The following is a 22,427-nucleotide window of genomic DNA, read 5'->3' as shown; positions in this document are numbered from 1 at the left end:
ATGTAACACACAACATCTGCTACTTACTCACATCTCTTTATTGTCTGTCTCACCCATTGAAATATAAAGTTCTACAGGGAAAGTGATTTTTTAATGTCTCATTCATGGCTGTATTCCCATCACCTAGAATAGCGCCTGGCATACAATGAGTGCTCAATAAAGTTGGGTCAAAGGATTGAAAGTAAATATCACTTCCTCCATGGAGTAAGGCCATGGAGATTATCTTCTTCCTCACATCCAGGATATTTTCCCCTTTACACACATTTATTTTCCCTATGTCCAGAAAGCTTAAAATACTTTTTGTCTTAGTTTCTTTCTACACTGTAAGTTTCATGTGAGCAGAGGCCACAGATCTTTCATAATGCATCCCCATTGCCCAGGAGAATGACTGGCACACAATAGGTGCTCAAGATATGGTGGAATAAATGAGTGAATACATTGACAGTAGAGACACTGTTTGTGAGATAGTCTTGGAGAGGGAGATTGGCAGGGACATGACTCTTGGCCTCATCCCCAATGCCGCCTCTGTATGGCCTTCCTGTCTGCCCCTCAGTGCCCTACCTTTGCTGACCGCTGCTGGTAGGCATTGTTCCGATCGATGATCCACTCCAAGTCCAAGGCTTTCTTGGGGACGCTTATCTGGACCCGGAGATCCTGGACACCATCGAAAGGGACAGCTTCGCGGAAGTGGGTGAGGGCTTCAAGGGCCACCACAGTAGTCTAGGTGTTGGGATGGGGCCGCGGATCAGCACCACTGACCCAACGCCCCGGGAACCCGCACCGTGGCAAATCAGCACCACGGGTAGCTCCTTCCGGTGGGCTGGCCTTGTCAGCACCTCGGCTAGCGCCCCTCCCCCCCAACCCCCTCTTTCCGAGGCTCGGGTCACCTGGGTGGACTTGAAGCCTCCGCCTAGCTCCCGCTTCTCCAGTAGCCACTTGGCAATGGCGTGCGTCTCATTGTGCCGACCCAACACCACCTTCTGCATCAGCGCATAGGCCGTGGCCTCAATGGTGTACAGGGGGTTCTTGTCCAGGGGGCTCTTGGGCCAGTGGGTTTTATCTAGGGGATGGATGACCACTTTGTCTCCCCAAACTGGGCCCATCTACCGAAACCTGTTCTCGCCTTCTGTCATCTGGCCCAAATTTCTCATCCACTATTTTATTGAGCACTTACTTCATATGAAACTCTTTGAGGAGGCATATGGACATTTTATTTTTGGAACAGGTATGTCCTAGATGTCTAGGAGACAGGAACTCTAACTATTTAGAGATGGGGAAACTAAGGTTCGGAGAAGCCCCTACAAGTCCCAGCAGTTTTCCTAACTCCATTCCTCTTGACTTGGAGGAGGATGGGATAAGGCTTATTGGGCAGGCCATCGGTTAACCACATTTTATGACCTTTTTTCCATCTTTGACCACCATGTCAAGCACTTTCCCAATTCAGGGCATTTGCACATGCCATTCTCTTAGCTTGGAATGTCCTTGGCCTTTCACACGGGTGGGTCTTCTTATCTTTTATTCCAGCTGAGGCATTCCCTTTTCACAGAGGCCTTCCCAGTTCCCAATCCATTCTCCTCTTCCCACATCATCTCTCCCACCCATCTTCTATGTTATCATCTCAGTGCTTGTCTCAATTTGTAGTTGATCTGTTTATTTTTTGCCTGCTTCCCCCAGGGATGGTGGGACCTTTGAGAGCAAGGACCATATCAGTGTTGTTGACCTTGGTTTTTCAGAGTCTGAGCTCAAGAGTTGGCACACCATAGATGCTCAATAAGCGCTAAGGTGATGAGTCACACATTGCTGAATTTGAAATCATACAATCCCCCTCCCCGTGCCCCCCATGACTGTGGTAAACACAGAGTTAACACAAAGAAGTGGCCCACACTCACCATGGCTGGCAAAGCTGTCCAGGCGGTCATTGGCTCAGGGGCTATTGGTGAGGGCCAGAGCATAGGAGACTATGGCTATGGCAAAGGTTGTATTAATTTGGGGAAGGCGTTCCTCCAGAAAGCTACGGGCTTGCTCCATGCTGGCAGGCAAATTCTAGAAAGTCAGAGAGAGCAAACTAGAGGGGGGCAATTAGAGGAAAGGGGTCTAGGAGTTAGAAGAGAGGGATGCATGGGGAGGGACATGAAGATGGGGGAACTTCTGTGGGCAGAGGATCTAGAGGGCTCTGCAGAGCCTGCCCTCCTCTTGGAGACTTACCGGTATCTCCTGGCTGCACAAGTACCTCCCCTCATCCAGGGCAATCAGGACAAGAGCTGTGAGGGATATGTCTGCTTCAGAGCCTCGGCAGCCACCCTGTGGATGCAGGATCACACCCATGATCCCCCTAGTGTCTTGGAGAGACTTTTCCCAACCTCTCCTGTGTGCCCTTGAAAAGCTCCCACGTGCTCGGCTGTGGGCTGGGGGATGCTGAAAGGAGGATGGGGAGAGAGAGGAGGAGAAGGAATCACCTCAAGATTTGCCTGTGTGGGGTCAGCATTGCCAACCTAAGCCAACAGCCATGGAGGGTGATGTGTTATACTCTACACTATCTCAAAGCATTCTTTCAGCAACTCCATTTCCCTGATGAGGAAAGTTGTGGTCAGAGAAGTGGTCACCTCATTGCTGGTAAATGACTGATTTAGGGTTTAAGTTCCTCTTTAGTCTTCTAATTCCACCTTCAGCCTTTGTACTGGGTTGAATAGTGTCCCCCTTCAAAAAAATTCATGTCCACTCAGAACCTCAGAATTGATCTCACTTGGAAATAGGGTCTTTGCAGATGTAATTAGTTAAATTAATAGGAGGTCATACTGATTAGAGTGGACCCCATCCAGTGACTAGTGTCCTAAAAGAAGACCATAAGAAGACCCACAGAAGGAAGGAGGGCAAATGAGGATGGGGACAGAGGTTGGAGTGGAGCAGCTAGAAGTCAAGGAATGCCAAGGACTGCCCAGAGGCCATTGAGCTAGAAGAGACAAGAAAGGATTCCCCCCCTAGGGCCTTCAGAAGGAGCATGGCCCTGCTGACACCTTGATCTGGGACTACTAGCTTCCAGAACTGTGATAAAATAAATACACTTCTGTTGTTTTGAGCCATCCAGTTTGTGGTACTTTTTACAAGAGCCCCAAGGAATTAATTCCCACCCCACCATCTCTTCTTCCCATGGTGGCCAATGAAGCTTGTGAACTCTTGAATCAAGTTGTATCCCTCCTGGGTTCAAAACCCTCCATGGCTCCCATCTCACTCAGGGGAAAAGCTCAAGTTCTCCCTGCAGCGCCAAAGGCCCTGCACCATCTCTCCCACTCCCTCCCTCAGCTCTCCTCCTCACCCTCTCCTCCAGGGTTGCTCACTCTGTTCCAGCCTCCTCACTGTTCCTCAAACATACTGGGCACTTCCAGTCTCAGGGCCTTTGCACATGTTGTTTCCTCTGCTTGGAACACTCTTTCCCTGATTATCCACATGACTTGCTCCCTCACCTCCTCAGGTCTGTACAAACGTCATCTCTTCACGAAGCCTCCAAAATAACACCCCATCACCTTGATTCCCCCTTCCCTGCATCTTTCCCCATGTCACTTCTGCCATGCATGCCACATCACTTAGGTCTCTATCTCGTGCTCATCGCCTGTCCTTCCTCCATGAGAGTGTCCACCCATGAGAGAAGAGATTTTTATTTTTGTCTATTTTGTTTGCCCAGGGTCCTCAGTGTTTAAAGCAGTGCCTGGCACATTGTAGATGCCTGGTAAGTGTTTGTTGGTAGAAAGAAACTCCTTTCCGTGAGCCTGTGAAACCTGTTTGTAACCCCTCTCTGTACCACCTCTCTGTACAGCATCTGGCTCCTGCTCACACAGGCTTCCCAACTCCCTAACTGCTCTCTTTATCTGGGGTTGCAATCTGTCTTTTCTGGGTTCATGCATTCACCCAGAGTTTTATTCAGCAAATATTGGCCAACTATGATGAATCAGACGTGCTTCCCCCCACTGGAAGGACTCGCAGTGCAGGGAAAGCAAACCTTGAACAGACTATTTCAAGTCCTCACTGAAGTCACCAAGGCCCTGCAGGTTTCAGGGCCTGGCATCTCTCCTACCCTCTCAGGCCTCAGGATGGACTACCCCCTTTCCCATCTTTGGGCTCTGGTCTCTTCCTTTTCCTCAAACATGCCAGAGCCTCAGGGCCTTTGCATGTGCTGCTCCCTTTGCCTGGAGCTCTCTTTCCCATTCTTTCCCCACCAACTCTATTCCTTCTTTAGGTTGCTGCTTTGTTGTCCCTTCCTTTTGCAGGTTCCCTGACCAGGCATGGCCCCTATTAAGTACTCTCTCCTGGTATTTCTTTCCCATGGAACTTAGCACAGTTTTGATTTAAACAATCACTAGTTATAACCATTTGGCTAACTTCCATCTTCCTCCCACACCCCAGCTTGTGAGTACTACAAGGCAGGGGTAAATGTGTAAATGTCTTGCTTACTGCTATGCTTCCCTTCTGTCTAGTACAAGGCCTGGTACACAGCAGTTGCTGGACAGATGTCTGTTGAATGACTGAATGGCATCCCTACTGTCATGGGTGCAATAATAGAGATACAGGGCTGGTATTCAGGGGAGGCCCCTGGAGGAGGTTAAATCTAAAGAGAAAACACAATTTGGCCAGCCAAGGAAAAGAAAAAGTGATGGGGGTGTGGCTGTTCCATGCGGAAAGAGCAGCAAAGGCACAGTGAGTTGGAGGGATCTGTGATCAGGGAGTAGTGAGGGGTAAGGCTTGTGGGGAGATACAGAAAAGAGGGATATAATAGAGAGATACCATCATAGACAACTGTGAGCTACGGAAGGTGTTTGAACAGGGGAGAGACATCCCAGACTGTTTGAAAGCTATTTCTGGAGGTAGATGTGGAGGAGTATTTGGTAGGGATGGCTGTGTTGGCTGGGAGGTTGAAAAGACTCAGCCCAGAGGAAGGAGAGCCAGGACTGGAGACACTCAAAGTGAAGTGGGCACATCACGGGGTCCCAGATGTGCCCAGCCTCTCTGACATTGTAACAGAGTCCAGCGAGGTCCAGAGCAGAGGGATGTGATGCTGGGTGCCGGGCCCTGGCTTTTGCCTGTTCTCATTTTACCTGCAAACAGGTCAGGGGCCCGAGATTCACCCCATCAGTGCGCAGAGCCCTGGATTTGAACAGCCCGGGAGCGGGGAGGGTAGTGGGCACCTGCATTGATGCCATGATCACAGGGCCATTCTCCAAGAAGTGCCCATCCTCTGCCTGCCTCTTGGTGATGACCCAGTTGGCAGTGGCACAGAGAGAATGCAGATCAAACGTGCTGGTTGTCATGATAGAGTAGGCCAGGGCAAAGACCGGGAACACGTAGCTCGTGAGCCTGTCAGGGGGGCAGATGGGGTGGGTGATGACTGGGAATAGCAGCCAAGGGGATTCGAAGACAGGGGCTTCTACACTAGGGGGAGTCTACACCTGCTGTTCCAGACTGACCCTTCATTTGCTGCTCTCCAGATCTAGCAGCATGGACACTAACCCCTCTCTCCGACATTCAGACAGAAGCTCTCTATTCAGGTGCTCTCAGCAATAACCCCTGTGTAACCCCCAGACTCTATCACCCCCAAAGTTACCCCCAAACCCTAAACTCCCAGGTAACCCTCAGGTAAAACCCAAGTAGCAATACTTCTGGCCCAGAAGCTGCCTGCCCCAAGCCCCTGCTGCACGGGTGTTCCTAGGGTCATTAAACCCCAGGCTGGCCCTTGGGCTTCATTCAGGGTGGTTGTGGCAGGACTGCCAACATCCCCGTCCTTACCAGGTGCTTCCCGGGTGTCCGTTGCTGATGTGGTAGGTGCCGTGTGCACTCCGGTGGGTCAGTATGTGGGTGTAACCTGGGGAAATGGGTGGAGGAGAACTTTCAGGGTTGATTTGGCATTTGGGTGTGGCTATGAAGGGGAGTCAGTTATCAGGCATAATCTGGGGGTAAGATGTGGGTGTGACTTGGGGGTGCATCAAATCTAGGTCTAACTGTAGGAGGGAACTTGTCTAGGTGTATCAGGAGGTGGCCGCAGGGCCCAGGTGTGACTGTGGGAGCCAGTGTCCAATGTCATCTGGGAGTAACCTGGGAAATCAAAGGGTGTGACTGGGAATTTCTGCTCAGAGGGATTGTGGAAGGTGGAACCCAGGAAAGGGGTACTCTGGGGGCCACTACCTGGGAGTTTCCTTGACGGTTGTTCCTTGGCTATAAATTAGGGGTATCACTGTGTCTGTGCAGTTTAGGGGAGGCTACTCCTGGGTGTAATCTCGGAGGCATACCTCTCAGGTGTATTCTTTTTTTTTTTTTTTTTTAAGATTTTACTTATTTGACAGAGAGAGAGACAGCGAGAGCAGGAACACAAGCAGGGGAGAGGGTCAGAGGGAGAAGCAGGCCTCCCGCCGAGCAGGGAGCCCGATGTGGGACTCGATCCCAGGACCCTGCGATCATGACCTGAGCCGAAGGCAGACGCTTAACGACTGAGCCACCCAGGCACCCTCTCAGGTATATTCTAAGTGTTGCTACTTAAGTATTACCTGAAGGTTGCCTGGGAGCTTACTGTTTGGGAGTAACTTTGGGGGTGATAGTGTCGAGGTGTTACCTGAGGGTTATTGTTGAGAGCACCTGGATGGAGAGTTGGTGTCTGAGTGTAATCGGGAAGAGGGGTCAGTGCCCAGATTAACTGGAGGGTCTCTGTCTGGGTATAACCAGGAGTGTGCATCTCTGGTTGTTACCTGGGAGGTGTGGATATAACCTGGAAAGGGGTAATGGGGAGGCCACCGCCTGGGATTATTCTGGAGTTTTCTGCTTGGGGTTTCTCTAGGGGTATAACCCAAGGCATGTCATTGACTGGGTGTAACCTAGGACAGTGTGTGAATATAACAAAACCTGAGTGCTGCTGCTTTGGGGGTAAACCAGGGTGTCTGTTGTCAGACTGTAGTCTGGGAGAGGGGTCCAGATGAAGGAGCACCTGGGGGACATGGTACCAGGTTGTAACCTGGGAGATGAGTCAGGGTATGAATGTTGTCGGGGAGAGTCCCCTGGGGGCCACACCCAACCCTGACGGTACCCCAGCCACCCTTCCAGAGAGTCCCGGAAACCCTCATTGAGGTCCCAGGAGGGAACCCCTCTTACCTCTGACGATGTTCTGTATCACCTGCTCCCTGAGTTCCACTCCAACCTTGCCTCACTGGCCAGCAGCCTCCAAATAGCGGGTCATGATGATCACAGGTGCCAATTTGCTCAGCGTCTGCTCAGGGCAACCAGTCGGGACCCTCAGCAGCTGCCATTTTTCTCCAGGTGTCAGGGTGCCCAGGATTGTCTCGCCAAGGATGTCACCTATCAGATGAGCAGAATCATCTCGGGAATGGCCTAATCCATCATGGCTCTCTGATCAGCCCACATGGGCACCCCAGCCCCTCCCGCCCCTGTGCCCAGGCAGGTGTGGGAGGAGCCAGCTCCCCAGTCTCCCAATCCCTCCCCCCAGGAGTCATCTCTGTTCTAAGCACCTTGGACACTGACAAACACTTCTGCCTCTGTATTGGGCACCATGTTCAAAAAGTTCTGTCTTGGCACCACTTCCATCTGGGTTTGACCTAGGTTGAGCAGGCACAACCCTCTGTGACAAGCAGATTCTGAGGCTGGGGAGGTCAGGGTGTGCAGAGCCGGGAGGAGCTCAGACTGCCCACCTGGCTGGACCCCCTCATTTCAGCTCCTCCCTCCATCCTGATGTGGCCCTAGGATCCCACATGCTCCCCGCAGACCCCACAAACCTTGGGGGTTCAGGAGGATGCTATGGGATATTTGCTGTATCTGCCCTCCTGCCTGTGAGATGTAATGATGAAGCAAGTTAAAAACAACAGCAATGATACTAATAATGACAATCACAATGACAGTAGGAGGAGGTATTGGTTAACTATAAAGAGCACAGACTCTGGATCCCAAGTATCTGGGTTCAAATCCCAATTCTTCTATGTTCTAGCTGTGCGACCTTGGGCAAATTACTTAACCTCTCTGTGCCTCCGTTTTCTCAGCCATAAAAGGCTCCTACTTCATATGGTTGTTCTGATGGCTCAATGAGTTACTGTTCTTAAAGTGTTTATATCATAAGTGCTGAACATGTGTTTATTAAGTAAATAAATCAAGTAAATAAGAGAAGTAAATAAAGTATTATTAATGGGTTGTGCACAACCAATATGAGATATAATTTTCACAGCTCTCTGATTATTATTCACAGGTCTGGGTGTGATGATGGTCACACCTTGCAAATAAGGAAACAAAGGCTCAGAAAAGTTAAGTAAATTGTCCAAGGCCACACAGCAGAGACAAGGCTTGAACCCACCCTGACAACAAAGTCCCATAGGGGGAGCTCTGTGACTGAACTTTCAAATCCATTCTCTTGCACCTCACTCCCATCTGAGAGACCTGTTTGTCGATCCCAGGCATACCCGTCCATCCTGCGATCACACCCTGGGAGCCCCGGGGAAGCCCCACTGTCTGCACCAGTAACAGAAGGTGGGGGCACCCATTACCTTGACCAGAAGGGTCTTCCTTATGTGGTCCTCAACCTCAGTTGTTCTAATCCTGACCTCCACATCCACTTTGCCTATCTCAAGTGGGAGAAGCACAAAGGGCACCATCTTGGAGGAGGTGGGGGGCACGACCACCACCCGGCGCGAAGGGGCTTCTGGCTTTGATGCGCTGCACAGCGCCTCCTTGTGGGGGAACTCCACACGGACCTGGGGCAAGGTGGGCAGTTGGGTGGTCTAGGACCCTAGTCACAATTCCCTCCCTCTCCCCACCCTGAAAATCCCAAGTAAGTGACAGCACAGCATAGTGGTTGAGAGCAAAGACTTTGCCTGACACTTATAGTGTTGTGTGACCTCAGGAAAGCCCCTTCACCTCTTTGTGCCTCAATTCCCTCACTTCTACACCAAAAGCCATAATAGCAGCCATGTGCTGGGATTATTGTACATCTTAAGTGAGAAAATACCCCAGAAGCTTTTTAAAAGAGCAACCACTTCACTGGCCCACTCCAACCCCTTTATAACACACACCGATGGATGGTTTGAGAGGAGGGGAGGGCTCAGGCTTCACCTTGACCTGCTCCATCCTGAAATTGTACAGCACAGCTTGGATCTGGACCTGCTCATTCCTGACCACGGAGGAGGGCAACTTGAGATCCACAAAGAATGATTTCCTAACTGTCAGCTCAAAGGGGTCTGAGATGCAGAGCCCTAGAGCCAGGGGAGTATGTTGGCATTAAGCAGAGGCCAGCTGTCCCAGGGCTGGGCAGGACCACCATTCTCCCAACTCCTCAGCCCTGGGCTTGTGGGGTCACCTTGTCCAGGCTTGAGGCTGACAGCCACCAGCTGCCATGTGGTGATGGAATCTGGCACATTCACAGGAGTGCTGTGGTGGGAGATGTCTCTGGCGGGGAAGGGGGGCATTAGTGAGTTTGTGCTCAGAGCCTCTGCACTGGGGGTCACTGTCCAGGGGTTAGTGGGTCACTAGAGGGTCGTCCTTTTGGGGGAACCACTGGGATTTGTATGCCCCTCCAGGGCGGTTATACTGACTATACCGAGAGCTCAGTGTCACCAGTGGGGGCACTGGCTATGATTGACATCCACTGATGCCTGGGAGGGCCAGGGACCAGATGCTGCTGTGGGGGCTGTGGTCCTACCCTGATGTACTTTTCGGCAGTTTAAACTTCATCCAGAGCCAACTCTCAGGGAACAAGGTTCGGATAGGCTGGTCCTCCAGGAAGATGTCATTTCCAAGTCCTCATCTTCATCCGCTTCAGGGAGAGGATGTGGGGCAGTGTCCCTTCACATCTCTCCCATGGTCCTCCCACCCCATCCCCTTGTGGCCCATATCTCCCCTTGACTTGTCCCATGGCACTTCGCACCCCTTGGGCAAGCCCCAACCGCCCCCCCACCGCCGCCGCCTCCTGCCATGGCCTCCTCACATGTCCCCAAAAGCAGCTGCTCCTCCCGGGCCTCCCGAGTCAGGGCCTCAGTCAGACGGCAACAGCTCAGGAAAGCAGCAAGACGGGTTGGTCCATGGCGGACATGCCGGGTCCTCTCTTCACACGACAGCCCCACCGGGCTCTCCCGGAGCCCAGCCTCACAGCACTTTTGCTCCAGCTCTGTCTTGAACTTGTTCACCGTGGGCCAGAGTTAGAGGGACTGAGTGGGGGCTGAGCGGGACCGGAGGAAGCTGGGACCCATCTACCTCAATGCCACATACACCTGGTCTTTCTGTATCCATAACTCTGGCAGTTGTTGGTCCTAGCACTTTACCTGTATCTTCCTCCTGAAGCCTCACATTGAACCCATGTGGCGGGTTCTGCTGAGGAAGCTAAACAACAGAGAGGTTAACTCACTGGCCCGTGGTCACACAGCTCCCAAGGGGCAGAGCTGGGACTAGAATCCATGCTGCTGCTTCTCTTTTTCCTCCTCCTCCTCCCCTCCCTCCTTGGCAGGGATTGGTAATGCCATGTTTTCATATTAGAGATACCATTTCAACTTCTTTTTTTTTTTTTAAAGATTTTATTTATTTGAGAGAGAGAGAGAGAGTGCACACAAGCAGGGGGAGGAGCAGAGGGAGAGGGAAAAGCAGGCTCCCCACTGAGCAAGGAGCCCGACATGGGACTCGACCCCAGGACTCTAGGATCATGACCTGAGCCGAAGGCAGATGCTTAACTGATGGAGCCACCCAGGTGCCCCATCATTTCAACTTCTGAGTTTCATCATGTGTTTTTAAAAAATCAAAACATAAAACTTGTTGTAAAGCATAATGTCAAGTTGAATGCTTCTAAGTTAGCAAACTGAAGGCATACACTTAAAGATAAAAATATAGCAATTCAGGGGCACCTGGGGGGCTGAGTTGGTTAAGCGTCTGACTCCCGGTTTCAGCTCAGGTCATGATCTCAGGGTCGTAAGGCTGAGCACTCAGCATGGAGTCTGCTTGAGAGTCTCTTCCTCTCCCTCTCCCTCTGCTCCTCCCCCTGCTCACACACACACTCTCTCTCTCTTTAAAATAAATAAATAGATAACTTAAAATATATAGCAATTAAAAAATCTTATTGTTTACCACTGACATAATTATAGTTAAATGATACAACTTATCATTACCATAAACAAAACAACGGCTTATATTATAAACTTTTCCCAGGGGGTTAGCATAATTTTCTTTAATACGAAAATTAGAGTTAAGGTTTTGTCTCAATTTCTATTAGGTTTCACTTACTTTCTCTTTATTTAGATCCACAAAGTCATTAGCACTGTTCAAAGAGACTGAAAAATCGAAGATTCATAGAACCCATGCTTCCAACACCACTCAGTGCTGCCTCCCATCTTCCCTGAACTCCAGGCTCACATCTTATTCTGGTCCATACCCTGGCCTTGGGGATGGTAGGTTTGCTATTATCCACTGGTACCCAGCATCCATCTCTCCTTTTGTCTACATTCACTCTTGTATCACAAAGTCTAGACATCTAGAAGCTGCATTTCCCAGACTCTCTTGCTGCTAGGGTTCTAGATGGGATAAGATTCTGCCACAGAGACACTCTTGTGTAAGATTTGGAGGGTGGAAGAAGTGGAAGCCATTTTTCCTGTGGCAGTGGTAGCTGACAGGTGAACCCCAGTCACAGGTGAACTCTGTGTGTTTTTGTAATAGGCACTGTTTCTGCACTTTGTTATCTACCCACCAGCATCGCAAGAGATATTGGCAGAAGTTTCCCGAGATTTCACACATTGCAAAACTGCAGTGAGGTGATCTTGAGTCCCAGCAAGCAGCCTTTTGATGTCCACTCCTACAGACCATCTAATGATTTTGAAAGCACCGGACTCCCATCACCACATCCCCCCCTCTCTGCTTGAAGTACATGGAGTGGTTTCAGTTTTTCTCTTCTAAGCTCTGATGAATACAGTAGTTTAGGGAGCCAGGAGGGACATGTCCAGCTTTAGCTCTGACCTGCATTCCTCTTGGTCTCCAGCCATTTCAAGGAGCGGTGGTGACGGCTGGCAGGGGGGCTCTGAGGACACTGCCAGTCTGAGGGTCAGAGAGAAGAATGAGAGGGCCATTGTCAAGATCATTATCAACATCCTTGATATTTATTAGGTGCTTACAGAATGCCCAGTGCTTTCTAAGCATCATTGCATTTAATCCCGCAGCCTCCTCATATTCATGATTCACCACTTAAAAATCTGTGCCATCTTCATTATGCACAGACAATGAATCATGGAACACTACATCAAAAAAAAAAATCTGTGCAATCTTCAGGGAGTCACTTAAACTCTCTGGGCATTAATTTCTCCAGCTATGTAAATTGGTACAATCATAGTTCTAGCAATGAGATCATGCATATAAAAGTACTTAGTACAGTGTCCAGCTCGTAGTAAATAGAAACTATTATTGTTGTCATTATTTATAGCTGAGAGAAGACACTCCTAGTTGTGCCTAGTATCCACTGCCCCCTTCATCCCGGGCAACTAAACCTCCCTCTTTTGCATATCACTCGGAATGAAGACTACATTTCCCAGCCTCCCTTGCAACTAGGTAGGGCTACATGACTGAGTTCTGGCAAATGAGATTTGAGAAAGTGTCTCCCCTTCCCACTTCCCTTCATACTCTTGCCTGGCATGAGGTCCTGATGAGATGCCGTCTTGGAATATAGCAGAACAACAAGCTAGAAGGAGTTTGAGTCCCAGAATGACATCAGAACTGTTACTGAGCGAGAAATAAACTTCTCCCTTGTTTAAGCTACTGTTTGTATCTCTGACACCCATGGCCAAACCTGTATCTTAACTAAGAGGTAGTGAGTCACTTCTATTAGTATCCCCATTTTATGGACAGAGAAATGGAGCCTCAGAGAGGAAATGTAACTGACTCATGGTAAGTAGGAGGGTCCTAGATTTTAGCCTGTCTGACACCAAACCTCATGTTCTTTTTTTTTTTTAAGATTTTATTTATTTACCTTTTACGAAGATGGCGCCGAAGGCTAAGAAGGAAGCCCCTGCCCCTCCCAAAGCCGAAGCCAAAGCAAAGGCTTTGAAGGCCAAGAAAGCAGTGCTGAAAGGCGTCCACAGTCACAAAAAAAAGAAAATCCGCACGTCACCTACGTTCCGACGACCCAAGACACTGCGTCTGCGGAGGCAGCCCAAATATCCTCGAAAGAGCGCCCCCAGGAGAAACAAGCTTGATCACTATGCCATCATCAAGTTCCCCCTGACCACTGAGTCAGCCATGAAAAAAATAGAAGACAACAACACACTTGTGTTCATTGTGGATGTCAAGGCCAATAAGCACCAGATCAAACAGGCTGTGAAGAAGCTCTACGACATTGACGTGGCCAAGGTCAACACCTTGATCAGGCCTGATGGAGAGAAGAAGGCATATGTTCGACTGGCTCCTGACTATGATGCTTTGGATGTTGCCAACAAAATTGGAATCATCTAAACTGAGTCCAGCTGGCTAAATCTAAATTAAATTTTTTTCACCAAAAAAAAAAAAAAAAAGATTTTATTTATTTATTTGAGAGAGAGAGAGAGAGAGAGCACATGAGAGGGGGAAGGGTCAGAGGGCGAAGCAGACTCCCTGCCGAGCAGGGAGCCTGATGCGGGACTCGATCCAGGGACTCCAGTATCCTGACCTGAGCCGAAGGCAGTCGCTCAACCAACTGAGCCACCCAGGCGCCCACCAAACCTCATGTTCTTAACCACTAGACAACACTGCCCACCCACCCTACCCCCAGCACGTCCCTTCCTGTACCTGAGCTTGCTGGGGTGTGCATCCCCGTGCTCATCTTCAGGTCCAATCCAGCATCCTTGAACACAGCAAGTCCGTCTTTCCCACTGCCCGCTGTACAGCCGATGTCATCTTCTTCCACCACATCCCAGACCTGGGGGTTAAGATAGGAACCTGGCTTTGGAGCTTGTATGACCTTTTCAGGGAAGGAGAAATGGTGCACTGAAATAGCTGGCTCAAATAATAATTCTCACACCACCTCCCATTTATTGAGCTCTTAGCACCTTCCAATCTCTAGCTGTGCGTTAGCTCCTTGAATCCTTGCAACCATCAATGTTGCCCATTTTACAGCTGAAGAAGCCGAGGCCCCAGTTATTATTATTATTATTATATCCAGGCAACCTCCTGCCCCAAAGCCCACATATTCTCACCTTCTTCTGTGTGAGCTTGTGTTTGCTGTTTAAGACATAGACAGCCTTGTCCACGGCCACCAACCCCACTGTGGCCTCTTCATCACCTGTCACCTTCACTTCCACTTGGCTGTTGGGCTTCAAAGTCTGGAAGGGTCTTTCTTTCTTCAAACCAACCTTCAGCTGAGCCAGGAAAAACAGAAATGTCAGGAAAAGGGGCTCATATGCTACCAAGGGACTTACCCAAGTCTACTTTCAAGTTTGTGCTCCTTATAGCTCTGATGGAGCATCCAGGAACTTCACCAGGCCAATCCCAACTCCACACATTTACCTGCATATTCTCTATGCCCCAGGGTGAGCTTTTAAGGGCACATTCCTCTTCCCCACCCTGCCCCCAGACTTGGAGCCCTTCAACTTGGACAGACTTTCTGCCCATGCAAGTTTTATGATGGTAATGTGCAACTTCAAGGAATTTGGCTCACCGTCCCCATGCATCTGTCATTCACACCAACCCATACGGAGTCGGCCACCAGTTCAGGATCCTGACCTGTTCCCCTAGGCAGTAAATAAAAAGCCAGGATGCAGAAGGAGGGCAGCATTTCTGAAGTCACATCAATAGTGGTTATTGTGTGGTCACTTTTTGACTGATGTTTGGCATGCACAATCCGGCCCTTACTCAGGACCTTGGAGACAAGGGAGGACAAGAATGAGAAGGGTAAGGTCAACCTTTTCTTGAGGCCATCTCAGCTCACAAGGGAGACCCACAGTTCCTTTGCTTCAGCCCCTTAGTCTGAGGCCACCCCAAATGGTTCCCACCTTCACACCACTGTTCAGTTTCTCCAAACCAGCTAGCCAGGGATGTTCCAGGGAAATAATTCTTTGGCTTAGGTTTTGGTCCTAGCCACTCACCAGGATGGTGAAGTGAGTGATCCATTTCTTAGTTTCAGAATTCTGATGTCCTGTGACAAGGTTCAGGTAGATGCTGCTGCCAACCTTTGTGACTGTCTTCACCTCAATGTGCAAGACTTTCCCTGACCCACCCTGAGTCGAGTAAGGCCAAGCTGTCATATTGGCTGAAGCCTGCTCTTCTGGCCGGAGAGGCTCATCAGTTTCTACCTGGGGAGAGTGATGGGCAAGTAAACTTTCAGCTCTTCTAGCTCACACAGCTCCACTATCCCTGCCCCATTAGGTTGGTACCAGGATAGGGAGCTTCTCCCGATTTTTTGCATTTGTGTTGATGGTCAAAATGGCCACTCCATTGGCTGACGTGTGGTCTCGTTTGTCTTGGCATCGGACAAGGACTCTAGAGGCTGGGGACCCATCAGGATTTGAGACGAAGACCTGAGGTAGAATCAGGTGTGAGATGATAGGCCTGGTGGTGGCCTGGCATGAGAAGTGGGTACTGGGAATCTGATCTGGACAGGACTGCCTTGTGTAGCTGTACAGGTTGTCCACTGAACAACACTGGGGACACCATTCATGTTGGAGTCTTTATGAATGGCACCCCCTCAAGTTTTGCAGTGTGCAATCATATGTGATGGCCCTGGGTGTTGGTGTGCTGGTGGGTGGAGGTGGAGGGAATTGGAGTGGAGAGATGTGGAGGGCTTGGGGAAATCTTTAGTAGGACTGGCACCAAAGGATGTTTCTAGTTTTCTTAATGTCCATCAGACATCTCAAAGTCACCCAAAATGAATGCATGTAAAAACAGCATGTTTGCTGTGCAAAAGTAGCCTCAAGATAACCCCCTGAGCACCACCTTCTAGCTTGACTGTGACCACTAAGCCCCCCACAGAGAAATTATGGAGTCATCACAGTGCTTTGGGGGGACCCGGGTTGAGATTTGAGAGAGACTTGGGACTGGTCTGGGAGGCATGATGGATTCATTTCTCTAACAGATAAGTTGTGGGGGACAGGTGAGTCCAGTGTGGGTTTTTGTCTCCTGAGAGGGGCCTATTAGGGGAAGGGAGCCCCAAGACCCTGGGTGGAATGAAGTCAGACTCTGACCTTAACGTGGAAGGGCATCCCAGGCTTGAAATACTGGGGTGTCCTGATGAACTTGATGCTGTATGTCCTCCGGACGATCTTCACCCCAGAGGTCTCAGCCTGGACCATCTCACCCCCTGGAGAGACAGGGGACTGTGAGGTCTGTGGAGGAGGTCCAGTTTCTTGGGGGAGTGGCAGGGCTGCTCGTATGGGAAGCCTGTCTTGGTGAAGACAAGGAAAGACAGTAACACAATCTCAGCTCCTTCCAGCCTTTCTGGCATTTTCGCATTTCTCTGATGAGGAAATGGGCTGGGAGGTGGCCCGTGGTCACATGGGTGGAATGTCTAGGTTGGGTAAGAACACTGTCCTGACCTCAGCCAGGAGCTTGGGTGAGGGTGGCACCTGAAGAGAACACGGTGACGTTGACAAAGATTGAGGCCCCAATGAAGTCCTCTTCTGGGCCTTGGAATGTGGACATCAGTGTGTCCTTCTGGAGGGAGACGTGGCCCAGACCTTCAGAGATCTGCTCTCAGGGTGAGAGAGAGAAGAGGAGATGGTTTCTTGGGGAGTAGAGGAGGGTTGATAGAGGGGGAAATTGGTGGGGGGAGAGGTCAAGACTCAGTCACCTCCACTCTGCAGGGAACTCTGGATGGGCATCCGGTGGGAATGCAACTTCACCCCGAAGATGGCCAGAGCATGTCCATCCACTGGCTCTTTGAAAACATACCTGGGGGTGGGTGGAGGGTCATTCCACTGGCTTTGAAGCACCCACACAACTTCGTGTGGTTGCAGAGATGTCCTGTATGACCTCATGAGGCTGCAGGGATGGTGGTAAATCTCTGGGAGGGGCAGAGTGACCCCTGGATACTTAGATGGTTTCATTGCTGACCTACACAACCCTGGGAAGTGATAAATGTGTCCCATAAAGCTTCGTGTTGGGTTGCAGGTATAGCTTGTGCAACCTCACAAGATGGTGGAGGTAGCCCATAAACCTCATCAGGCAGCCTAGGCGGCATGCATAGGAATGGTCTGCATAGTGTTGGGAAGTGGCAGATATGGCCCTTACAACCTTAGGTGGACAAATGGTCTGTACAACATCATAGTGCTGTGGAGATGGTCTGGACAATTTCGTAAGATGGCAAATGTGCCTGTGCTACCTTGTGGACCTTCAGAGATGGTCCGAGGCATGGGACATGGCATGACTTCATTAGGTGGGTGAGGTGTCCTATACAACCCCAGAGACCTGAAGGGATGGTCTGTACTATCTACACATGGCAGACATGGTCTGGACAACCTCATAAAACAATGTAGGTGGCTAAGGATATCTCATGGGTGGCAAGGAGTACCTCTACCATACCTTAAGTGCCACAGAAGTGGCCTGCTTCTCTAACCATTCAGGTTCTTGGCATTCCTGGTCCTCTGGCCAGGCTGGGGAGAAGGGGACTCACCAAGCCTTGATGTCCACACCCAGAGCCTCATCGTTGAGGTAGAAGAAAGTCTTGTTTGGCTTCAGCTGGACCTCAAATGATGGGAGCACTGGGTGGAGTAAAGGCAGTGGGCACCCTCAGTATTTTGCTGTCCCCCCCATCCCCTCCCTGTTCAGTCTTTCCTCAGTGACTCTTGCAACCCCCAAGGATTGGAACACATATTCCTGTTCACCAGCACCCAGCTTAGGATCTAGCACACAGTAGGTGCACCACGAGACCTCTTTTCCACTTCCAACTCTGTTCCTTGCATGTCCCACCTTGCCCTGCCCATCACACCCTGCTCACCATAATCCCTGACATCAAAGGCTGCCTTGAACTTCTGCTTGGCTGCACTTTGGTAACTGGCTTCGATGCTCCAGGTCCCAAAACTGAGACACAGAGAATTTGGAGAGATGGAAACTGAGAAGGAGAGCCTCCATCCCTCCGTCCACAGGGCTCCCAGCAGGGCACCTGACAATCTGTGGGAGTTCAAAGGATCTTGTGAAGAAACCATCCTCGGCTAGCAGATTCCGGCTGATCACAGTGATCCCCTCCGGGTTCTGTGGGGACAGGGGGTGGGTGTTTCATGCCCCAGGCCTTCAGCACATGATATAACCTCAGTGTCTGGGATCCACCCTCCCATCAGGAGAGGCCACCTTGATGTCCAGAGTGAATATCCTGGTCACAGGATCCATCTTGTGGTCCACAACAAACTCCTGGTATTGAACTGGAGGGAGAGGGAAGACTCTGAGTTCTGGATAGAACCTGAAGAGGGAGGTAGTCGTTAGGATCTTGGGTATTAGGATATAGGGGTCTTTGGACAGAGGGTGACCTTGGGAGGTGGAATATGACAGGCACTGGGGGAGACTGGGAATGAGAGTCAGCATCTGCCCTAGGCCAAGTGCCTGGGGGCTGTACCCAATTGCTCAGGGGTGTAGATAGGCTTGTCTGTCTGGATGAAGATGTAGCCAGCATGGGGAGCCACCGGCACTATCTTCTCCATGAATGAAGTGGTTGAGATGGGTGCCCAGGTTGCCCGGATGATGACATACTGCTGCCCTGGTTGTGGGGGGTATATCAGGCTCTCGGGAATCTGGGGAGAGAATCCCACACTCCTCAGGCGCTGCTGAGGTCACCATCCCTGGGAACAAAGCCCTGAGCCAGATCTTGGGAGAAACAATTGAGTGGGGGCCCTCTGGCTCTGTGGTTGGGAGCAAGGTTGCCTTGCAGGTTGCTCCTGCACAAGGACATCCAGCCAAAGTGGGAATGCAATCCAGTCCACGGTCAGCTTCCCAAGCCACCAGCAGAGGGCGCCTTTTATTAATTCTCACAGAGACATCATCTGGGCTAGTCACTGTCCTTGTTGGAGCCCAGACTCAGAGGACTTTGGATTTCTAACAGGACGGGACATAAGAGGAGGAGTAAGTATATTCAAACCCTGCATCTATTCTCCAGTGTCCCTCGTGGGAAGTCCCTCTAGAGTCTGCCCCTCTCCATCCTTGCTGCTGACCCAGAGCCTCCCTCTGTGGCCACCCTTCCTGGCCTGTCACCTACCGTCATGGAGGCCTGTTTCATAAAGTCATTTTCTTCTGAGAGAATGAGGTGGCTCTTAGCCATCACTGCCTTCTTCATCGGGAAGTCCCGTATGGTAAGGTTCACTTCGAGGGTCCCTTTGAGGGACTGCTGGGAGTCTGAGTGAGCCTGTACATGGATGGTCTCAGGGCTGCCAACCCGCAGGGCTCAGGGGGTCACCAGGACGTACCTGCCAGTAGACAAACACAGGAGCATGGCGGGGGAGGGGAACTCAAGTGGGGGAAGCCACAGCAGAGAGGCAGGCTCACATGCAGGGAATCATGCAGGCAGCAGCTGAGTGCCCTCCATTTCCCAGACTCACAGTGGCTCAGCATGGGCAAGAGGTGTCTCCAAGAGGAGTAGAATCAACCCCACGAGCCAGGGCATATCCATGGCGGTAGGGGGCTGATGTGCAACCACAGGCCACAGACGCCCGTTCTCTTGTCTGCTCTGTTTGCCTTGGCCTGCCCCGGCTGAGTTAATATCTAAACAGAAGTGGGGAGGGAATCCCCATAAATCCAATGGGGGAAGAGGGGGCTGCTCCTCCCTTCTCAGCCCATCCTCCATGGGAGGCTGGGGACAGCTGCACTAGGAAGTATTCCAGTCCGCCCTTGGAGGCCAAGCTCTCTGGGCTCCTTTTCCAGAAGGCAAATTATACATATGAAACCAGGGACAAAAACACATCATGCTTGAGGCATTCCTGGAAGAAGGCTTTCTCTGTCCTGAAATAATTTTCACTGCCTGTTTAATATGCCCTTTAAGGATGTTGGACCAACTTTGTGGCGTCTGCCTCTTAGAAGCAGACGGGTTGAAGACAAGTTTATCTGGTTCTTCTTCTTTTTCTTTTTTCAGTGAAGCCAATACTGCTAGCTTGGAGAGTCTTGCTTATTGGAAAGACCCAGATCTCCCCGAAACAATGATAATATACATCTATCCCGCAAAGATTCATTAAGTATTGGCTATGAGCCCAGCCCTCCTTAGCATGCCGGGAACACAGCAGTGACCACAATGGACGAAATCCCTGCCCCTGTGGAGTGGACATTTAAGGAGGACTTGCTAAGGGCTTAAGGTGCATTTCCTCCTTAAACCTCACAGCCTCTTGTTAATCAGGATCAAACTGTGCCCTCTTTCCAGACTCTACCTTTGTAGAGAGCTGGAAAACCAAGTGTGTTAGAAACAAAAGGGGAAGGCGGGATCTAGTCATTCATTCCTCAGGCATTTACTGAGCACCTACTCTTTGCCAGATGCTGTTCTACCCGCTCTATGTGCATTGACAGAAGAGCCATAAATGTCCCACATTTATGCTGAAGTAAGAGTTCCCACCTATTGTATGGATAAGGAAACAGGCCTGCTGAGTGAAGGCAACTTGCCCTGGGTCAGGCAGGGAGCCGTGAGGCTCCGGGTGATGCTCTTGAGTCCATGTTGAGTCCAACAATCTCTTGTGAAGCAAAGAATCAACAGAATCAAATTAAGAGCTGGATCAGGGAAGCAGATGAGACCTAATTTGGAAGGTTCTAGAACATCGGTGCCCTCTTTGATGTTTCAGCTCTGTCCCCCTGCTCTGTGGGGTGCTCCGCTGGTGCTGTTCAGCCCTCCCTTAGCTGGGGGTGGGCTCCCCCCTTCACATCTTTGTCCCCACACCAGGTGTCCACATCCCCCTCTCTGTCCCAGGGGCTTCCAGGTGTCCAGAACAAGGCATTGTCCAAAAGTGTGGGATGGCAGGGGTTCTCAGTCCCTCCCACCTTCTGTCCAGTCTGGGCTCCCTCTCGCCATGCCAGTGTCTCTCTGTCTCCCCAGTGGGAATCCTGGTCAGGTAAGCACATCTGGGGCTTTTGAAACCTGCTCAAGCCTGCAGCTTCTTTGAGTTTCAGTTTTGTCTTGGGGGTGGGCCCAGGAAAAGGGAAAAACAGAGGAGGTAGGACACACTTTGAAAACAAGGTGATATAGCTTCATCATCCGATGAACAAATGGATGGAGGCGAAAACGGGGGCTGGGTGAATGAGTGACAGGAGCTCACATCTCATACATCTGTCTCCTCCTCCCCACCCCAGCCTCAGCTCCCCTAAATGAAGAATAAGCATATGTTCAGTAACTAATATATAAAATAAGTTTGAGCACCAGCTGCATGTCTGGCTTTGTTGTAGGTGCTGGGGGCACAGAAGTGAACAGGACAGAAACCCCTCCCCCTGGGGAGTGGGTGTTTACTGTAGCTGCCTTCACCTGGACTCTTTTCACCCTCTCAGGGTTCTAATGACCCACTGACCCACTTTGCCAATGGAAAAACCTAGGCCCTAGAAGGTAAAGCGTACTGCCCGAAACTGTGCAGCTAGGAAACTGAGACACAGGGAGGTTAAGGGACTTGCCTAAGATCACACAGCAAGTTAAGTGAAGCTGTGTTTGAGAGGGAGGAGGAGTAGGGGGTCGCAGACCACCTGTGGGATCCCCCCCAGGTCCCCTACACCAGTTAATGGTCAAGTTCAGCCTTTCGCACTTGGCCGCGAGAGGGCGCCAGCGAGCCTCCAGCCAGACTGAGGAGCGCTCGGCCTCCTCCCACAGGAATGCGGGTGGTGGAGGGAGGGGACGTTGGCCGCACGCCCAGAGCAGCTGCTACTGCCGCTCAGATCCCGCCCGCCTTCCCCTCCCTGGGACCTCGGGTTTGCAGCAAGCAAGCCAGGGCAGGAGGGACGGCTTTGCAGGGATGTGTGGCCTCTGTTTTCGCTCCCTCCTCCTCCCGGCTTCCAGCCCAAAGCTTCCCGGGAAAGGCCGGACAGGATCCAGGAGGTTAGGAGTCATACCCACAGCAACATTTCAGTGAATGGCTGTCATATACGAAACACCTAAGCCCCGGCACTTAGTAGGGACTTTCTCGTCAGCAACCCTTCCATTGTACAGGTGAGGAAACCGGAGCTCAGAAAGGTGAAGTTTCTTGCGTCTTAGCGTGCACGTGGACGAAACCGCCAGGATGTGCCCTGCTTGGTCACTTGCTGTCTGAGCCCAGGCTCCTCCGGTCATTTCTTGGTCCCTGAGGGCGTCTGATCACGCACTTGTTTTCCCCAAGGCTTCAGGAACTGCCCTTGCTGGTCCCTAAGGGCATCCATCACGCGCCTCCCCTCCTGGTCCAAGGAGGTCTGGTGCGCAGTGAGAATTTTCAGGGGAAGCTTGTTGCTTGCTATGGGGGGAGGGAGAAGAATTCAGCAGTCACGTTTGGGGGTGATTATTGGGTCTGAAAGCGGTGTGATATGCGCTCCAACAG

General features: G+C 50.9%; 2 protein-coding genes and 1 long non-coding RNA gene across 3 annotated transcripts; 1 reads left to right on the top strand and 2 right to left on the bottom strand.

The window, feature by feature from the left end:
• The first annotated feature begins 583 nt into the window (after positions 1 to 583).
• LOC118356216 (60S ribosomal protein L23a-like) lies at positions 584 to 13,503 on the top strand. Its single transcript, XM_035723737.1, has 3 exons — positions 584 to 687; positions 11,260 to 11,408; positions 12,959 to 13,503. The coding sequence occupies exons 1-3, from the start codon at positions 599 to 601 to the stop codon at positions 13,453 to 13,455; spliced, it is 735 nt and encodes a 244-aa protein (XP_035579630.1). The 5' UTR covers positions 584 to 598; the 3' UTR covers positions 13,456 to 13,503.
• On the bottom strand, positions 7,196 to 8,542 carry LOC113917892. Its single transcript, XR_003518390.1, has 4 exons — positions 8,526 to 8,542; positions 7,767 to 7,818; positions 7,503 to 7,589; positions 7,196 to 7,332 (listed from the first exon to the last, which is right to left on the bottom strand). It is a non-coding gene; the product is annotated as an uncharacterized LOC113917892 (long non-coding RNA).
• Positions 11,402 to 17,949, bottom strand: LOC113917891 (complement C3-like). The gene is made up of 9 exons (XM_027585966.2): positions 17,881 to 17,949; positions 17,494 to 17,672; positions 16,158 to 17,141; positions 15,351 to 15,494; positions 15,063 to 15,269; positions 14,636 to 14,836; positions 14,175 to 14,336; positions 13,768 to 13,897; positions 11,402 to 12,048 (listed from the first exon to the last, which is right to left on the bottom strand). Exons 3-9 carry the CDS (start codon positions 16,263 to 16,265, stop codon positions 11,960 to 11,962), a joined length of 1,041 nt encoding a protein of 346 aa, XP_027441767.2. The 5' UTR covers positions 16,266 to 17,141; positions 17,494 to 17,672; positions 17,881 to 17,949; the 3' UTR covers positions 11,402 to 11,959.
• Between the last annotated feature and the right edge of the window lie 4,478 nt (positions 17,950 to 22,427).

Source organism: Zalophus californianus, chromosome 1, assembly GCF_009762305.2.
Source record: "Zalophus californianus isolate mZalCal1 chromosome 1, mZalCal1.pri.v2, whole genome shotgun sequence".
NCBI lineage: Eukaryota > Metazoa > Chordata > Mammalia > Carnivora > Otariidae > Zalophus > Zalophus californianus.
The sequence above is the reverse complement of the archived record's forward strand: the minus strand, read 5'-3'. Positions and strand labels throughout refer to the sequence as shown.